General features: G+C 66.5%; 1 protein-coding gene across 1 annotated transcript; it reads left to right on the top strand.

Moving 5' to 3' along the window:
* Positions 1–212: 212 nt before the first annotated feature.
* On the top strand, positions 213–5,766 carry FCHSD1 (FCH and double SH3 domains 1). The gene is made up of 19 exons (XM_085073300.1): positions 213–359; positions 605–702; positions 1,093–1,138; positions 1,983–2,056; positions 2,293–2,437; positions 2,513–2,649; positions 2,730–2,793; positions 2,898–3,026; positions 3,234–3,356; positions 3,437–3,532; positions 3,613–3,720; positions 3,820–3,924; positions 4,109–4,339; positions 4,425–4,508; positions 4,608–4,764; positions 4,847–5,052; positions 5,168–5,264; positions 5,336–5,403; positions 5,566–5,766. The coding sequence occupies exons 1-19, from the start codon at positions 339–341 to the stop codon at positions 5,629–5,631; spliced, it is 2,055 nt and encodes a 684-aa protein (XP_084929426.1). The 5' UTR covers positions 213–338; the 3' UTR covers positions 5,632–5,766.
* Positions 5,767–5,983: the final 217 nt, after the last annotated feature.

A 5,983-nucleotide genomic window follows, 5' to 3' on the forward strand; every position in this document is an offset into this window, starting at 1 on the left:
GGCGTGTTCTCCTGAGGGCGTGGTCTGGAGGGTGTGTCCGGGTGAGGGGCGTGGCCTATCGGGGGTGGGGCCTGATTGGCAGTCTGGGCCGTGGTCTGTCTGGCAATCTGGGGGCGGAGCCTGTGGGGCCTGTCGGGGGCGGGGCCTGTCAGGCAGTCTGGGCGTGGTCTGTGGGGCGGGGCCTGTCTGGCGGTCTGGGCGGGGCCCGTCGGGGGCGGGGCGAGGCCGGCCCGGCAGTTCCGGGCTCCGCACACGCGGATCGGGGCGGCGGCGGTCGGGCACTGGCACCGGGACCGCCAGCGGGGCTGGGCTCGGGACGGGAGCGGGGCAGCGCAGCCATGCAGCCGCCGCCGCGCAAGGTGAGCGCCGGGCCGGGCCGGGCCGGGTCACGGGGCGGGCGAACGAGACTGGGTCCTCCCTCGCCGCCGTGCCCTGCAGCCGTGACCGCGACTCGCCCCCGGCGGAGCCTCACGGCGCTGGGGAAGCGAGGCCGTGGCTGGGTGGCACCCGGGAGCGGGGGGCGGTGGGACCGGTAGCTGAGCACCCCGCACCCCATCCCGGCCGGGGCTGAGCGGCGCCGGGGCTGAGCGGGACCATCCCGCAGGTGAAGCTCACCCAGGAGCTGCGGGTCCATCTCCTGGAGCAGCTGTCGGGCCTGCAGAGCAAGCAGCAGCGGGATGCCGAGCTGCTGGAGGACATCAGGTAGGGCTCCACACGTGTGTGTGACATCCCCATCGAGCTGAGACCGGGCAGCTCATGCCACTGGTGTGTGTGTCCCCGAGCTGAAACCGGACAGTTTGTCCCGTGGGTGTGTGTGTTCCTGAGCTGAGATCGGACAGCTCATCCCACTGGGGTGTGTGTCCCAAAGCTGAGACTGGGCAGCTCATCCCACGGGTGGGTCAGCGACCAGGCATGGCTCACCTTGAGCCTGTCACCTCGAGGTCATGGGCTCCATCACCCGCTGGGGTGGCCTGATGGGGACAGGATGGAGGCAGGGGGTGATGGTAAGGGGATGGTGGCAGGCGGTGATAGCAGGGATGGCCCATCACTGCCCCTCTCTGTGTGTCCTCTCTGTGTCCCTTCTGCCCCCAGGTCCTACAGCAAGCAGAGGGCCACCATTGACAGGGAGTACGGGCAGGTAAGGAGGTGCCACGAGATTCAGGACCGATGTCCTGGGGAGCCCCAGGCCCCATCCTGCCGGTGTGGATGGTCCAGGAGCTGGACACAGGCCCACGCACGCAATGGGCAGCTTCGGAAATTAGCCAAGCATGGCCGCTCCATCCTGGCCCCAGAGGGTGGTGGCAGATGGATGCAGCTTCTCCCTGCCAGGAGAACCCTGACCGTGGTCAGCACCCGCTGGGGGCTCTGCTGAGCACAGCATGGCCCGAACCTTGGGTGTTTTGGGAGCCTGGAGGGAAAACCTTGTGGGGGGGAGGAAACCGCTGGGCTCTGCTGTCTGCTGGGTCATCACAGGGCGCTGCTCTGAAATGTCACAGCTTGGTTTTGCTGTGAGATGTCCCTGTAGCATCCCTTGGAGACATACTGCAGCAGACTTGTGTCCCCTCTTCCTGCAGCTGGTCACCATGCCACTGCCCTCCCTCACACCCCCGGGATGGGGGGGACTGTCCCCCCAGGGTTGGGGTCTTGTGGTGCTTGGCTTTGCTGGGGGCACCTCTACTCTGTCTCTGTAGCCAGTGTCCCTCGCTGGTGTCCCCTTGCAGGTGTTGTGTCCCACAGGCCACACTGGGGGGTCCTTTCACTATGGTGACTGCTCCCCAAAAAAGGGAGCATGGTGGGATTTCTGCTGACACTGAGCTGTAGGGATGTGCGTGTCCCTGTTCTGTGGGGACACGTGTGTGTCCCTGGGCTCATGGGATGGGCAGTGGGGTCGGGAAGCCCAGTTTTGGGCCCAGAGTGGTGTGGTGGGTGCTGGGGTGCTCGGCAGGGTCAGGGAGTGCTGGTGATGCCAGGTCTGTCCGCAGGCACTGCAGAGGCTGGCGAGCCAGTTTGTGAAGAGAGACTGGCAGCGGGGCCGTGGTGAGGCCGGCGACTCCAGGTGGGCTGGGGACAGGGACAGGACTGGGGGCAAGCGGCTCGGGCTGCCCATGGCCCTCCCAACAGGGAGAAGCCTAATGCCAACCTGGATTTGGGTGTCACCGGGATGCAGCCATGGGTGGGATATCCCCAACTCCAGGGGCCTGCTGGGACAGGGGGTGCTGGCAGTCCTGCTGGGCATCCCCAGGTGGCAAGGGGCAGAGAGTGCCCTGCCCTGCCTTAATGCCATGCCCACAGGAGTGCAGCTGCTGTCTGGAAGGGCATCATCGAGGGGACAGCACACGCCGGGCAAGTCCGTGTCACCGCCTCCGAGAGCTACCGCGCCCTGGCCGCCGAGGCTGCCCGCAGCGCCCGCCTCTCCAAGGAGAGGATGCTCAAGAAGGTACCGGGGCGAGGCCATGTCCCCTGTGCCCAGGCGGTGGGGACAGCTGTCCCCTCCGGCTGACACTCCCCGCAGGGCATCGAGCGGCTGCAGAAGGCGCAGGCAGAGCTGCTGGAGACGGTGAAGGAGCTGGACAAGGCGAAGAAGCAGTTCAGCCACCTGCAGCGCAGCAGCGAGGTGGCCAAGGACAAGGCGGCCGATGTGGAGGCGCGGTGAGCGGGGGACATGGGGCTGGGGGGGCTGCAGTGGCTGTGGGCTGAGTGATCTCACACTCCCCTCCCACCCTCCGCAGCCTTCGGAAGAGCGACCGGCGGATATTTCACACCAAGGCCAGTCTGCAAAAGCTCAGTGCCAAGGTCAGTGGTGCAGGGGGCTGGAGGGATATCCAAGCAGGTGGATGCAGGGGGACACAAGGGTCTGTCCCTACCGTCACCAAGCCCCACTGTCTCCATCCCCACAGTTCTCAGCAAGACTGGCCGAGCACTCAAGGCAGCTGGCAGGGGTGCAGAACGAGTACAGCTTTGCCCTGGTGTCTGCCACTGCCCACCTGGAGCATTACCAGCGTGTGGAGCTGCCTGCAGCCATGCAGGTAGGAGCTGCTGCACCCCCCGTGCCCCATTCCCATCTCCCCAGTGCCACTGCCAGGGGGGCAGCAGGGAGGGTCCTGCCAGCACAGAGTCAGGGCTGGCTGCCCTGGGGGGTCAGGGATGCTCCAGCGGGGGGATGTGGCAGTGCTGGGGGGATTCAGTGGGGGGATGTGGCAGTGCTGGGGGCGTTCCCACCCACTTTCCCCCAGGCACTGGATGGGGATCTCTACGAGCGGCTCCGGGAGCACTTGTCGGCCGCCAGCCGGACGGAGGTGGAGACCTGCCGGGCCAGCCGGGATTGGTTCCAGGGTGTTGTGGAGGCATCTGCACGGGTAATGGCACCGTCCCAGGAGCTGGGTGGGACAGGAGGGGACAGCTGAGCCCCCCAGTCCCACACTGCTCCCTGCTGCAGGTGTGCCGGGAGCAGGACCTCCTCCTCTTCCTGCAGGACCACCCTGCCTTCTCCCTGGCCCCCGAGCAGCGCTTCCAGCTCACCGGGGTGGAGGAGGTAAGTGGAATGGGGGGGGACAAAGCAGGAAGGTGGGGTCTGCACAGCCACCCCCTTGTCACCACCCTGTCCTTGCCCAGGTGTGCCTGCTGCCACCGGCAGATGACGGGGCCAGCCTGGAGAAGGAGGCACGGCGCTGGGCCACACGGGTAGCCCGGGACTGCAAGAACAGGGCACACAGCGAGGAGGTGGGTGTTGCCCACCCCACAGAGCACCACGAGGCTCAAGGAGGGGCTTTTCCAGCCCCTCACCAGCTGCCACCCTCTGAGCTGTGGGTGCTCACACAGGTGCTGCAGCGGCTGGAGGCCAGGCGGCAGCAGGGGCTGGAGGCAGAAGCGGCAGCCGTGGAGCGGCAGATGGAAGAAGCGAGGGAAAATATCCGGAAGGCAGAGGTGAGTCCCCCGGTCAGGGACTTGGAGTGGCTTCGAGGTCTGTCACCCCCAGGGTGGGAGATGCAGGGATGAGGAGGTGGTGGCTGGGATGATGCATTTGGGGTGTGGCGCTGGGAGAAAGGGCAATGGGGTTGGGACCCTCAGAGGTGTCCCCTTGCACCGTGACAATGTGTGGTGTCCCCAGGTGAGCCGAGTGAAGGCTGAGGCACGGCTGGCACTGCTGCGGGCGGCAGGGCTGGACGTGGATACCTGGCTGGCCGGGGCCACGGTGGGGACAGGCGAGGAGACCCCCACGGGGCTGGACCCCGCCGAGTTCGACGACTACGAGGACAGTGACGAGCCGGATGAGGACGATGAGCCTGGGCCTGCTGCTCGCACCTACCCCTACACCTGCCGGGTGATCTTTGGCTACCAGGTATGGCCCTGCCTGCTTGGCCATCACCCTGCCTGCCCAGGGGTGGCACCTCAGCCTCTCTGCCACTTTGTCCCTTCTCCTGCAGGGCTGCCAGGCAGACGAGCTGTCCATCAGCCAGGGCGAGGAGCTGGAGATCATCGAGGATGGGGATGCAGAGGAGTGGGTGAAGGTGGGAGCAGGCTGAACCCCCCTCAGTACACTTTTTGGAGGTCCCCAGGCTGTCCCCACTCTGGAGCCTGGGATGTTCATGTGTTTTCTGTCCCATCAGGCTCGGAACAAAGCAGGGCAGGTCGGCTATGTCCCTGAAAAGTACCTGCTGTCGCTGGGGTGCGAGTCAGGGGCTGGGCTTGGCCCCCCAGGACCCTCTGCATTGCACCGCCAGCTCTCCAGCATCATGGCTGCAGAGCTGGTGCTGGAGCCTGGAGGTGGGTGCTGGGCATCACCCCCACCCCGAGGAGAGGGACAGGACCCCAGAGGTGCTGAGCCCCCTCACCACCCTCCCCACAGCCTGGCTGGTGCGAGCCCTGTATGACTACGAGGGGCAGAGCCCCGAGGAGCTGAGTTTCCCCGAGGGGGCCATCATCCGGGTGCTGCCCCGTGCCGCGGGCGAGGTGGACGATGGCTTCTGGACTGGTGACTTCGATGGCCGCATTGGCGTCTTCCCCTCCCTGGTGGTGGAGGAGCTCACCGGGGGTCGGGAGGCAGCCGAGCAGGTTGGTGGCAGGAGGGACATGGTGCCACCTTGGCATGGGTAACCCCCCATCTTCCATGACTGCTGGGGGAGACCCCCTTCCCACTGTTCCATCCCTCTTGGCTGTGTCTTCCCAGGAGCTGCCATCGCCATCCCCTCCGCCCTTCTCCCCTCCTGGCCTCACACCCGGGGCCAGCCTGGTCCCCAGCCCTGCTCCTGACACATCACTGGGAGGTGAGTGCTGGGGACACTGGGAAGGGGTTGGGGTGCCTGGAAAGCCAGGCTGAGCTGCCAGGCCCTTCCAGGTTGCCGGCAGGAGGGCACGGGCAGCGGGCAGAGCTCTCCGGACCTGGCAGCCACCCGCCTGCGGCCGGTAAGTCCCTTCACAGGGATGCTGTGCACCCCAAACCCACCCCAGCCCTCCTGTGACAGGGGACAGTGTGCTGCGGGGGGTCTGAAGGGGGACAATTGGCCTCAGCATGTCAGCACTGCTTCTCCTCTCCCTCTCTTCTCCTTGTCTCTCCTCTCTCCACAGCTCCGTGCACCACCCCCACCGCCCGGCAGAGCCCCCGAGCCTGACCCCGACCTGCACTTCAGCTGACCCTGTGGGTCCCCCCGGCCCTCCCTGCACCCCAAAAAGCTTTGCCCAAGCAAACCACCACAGGCTGCTGTGCCAGCAGCAGGGGTTGGTGCTGCCCCGTGCCCCGAGCTGGTCTCTCCAGGGGCTGCGTCCTGCCCAGTGCTGCTTGCACAGTGGTCCTGCAATATCAGTACAGCACCCAGAACCCCTTTTTTGGGGTGCCCAGTGCCACAGCCAGGCCCCATCTCACCCCCCTCTTTCCTCTGCCCTTCCTGCCTGGCATCACCCGTGCACCCCCAGCACAGCCCTGGTTCCTGGTGGGCTCATTCCTGGACGGAGGGGGCTGTTCCCAATAAATCCAGCTGGCCCTGGC

Source organism: Lichenostomus cassidix, chromosome 13 (assembly GCF_008360975.1).
Source record: "Lichenostomus cassidix isolate B80296 chromosome 13, HeHo_3.0, whole genome shotgun sequence".
Taxonomy (NCBI): domain Eukaryota; kingdom Metazoa; phylum Chordata; class Aves; order Passeriformes; family Meliphagidae; genus Lichenostomus; species Lichenostomus cassidix.

What these genes read in the sequence shown, in the direction of transcription:
- FCHSD1 (XM_085073300.1), top strand. Translation starts at nt 339, where the DNA reads ATGCAGCCGCCGCCGCGCAAG. An exon ending in GCTGGTGCTGGAGCCTGGAG is followed by an intron (nt 4,765 to 4,846) that starts GTGGGTGCTGGG and finishes CCCTCCCCACAG; the next exon opens with CCTGGCTGGTGCGAGCCCTG. An exon ending in CAGCCACCCGCCTGCGGCCG is followed by an intron (nt 5,404 to 5,565) that starts GTAAGTCCCTTC and finishes CTCTCTCCACAG; the next exon opens with CTCCGTGCACCACCCCCACC.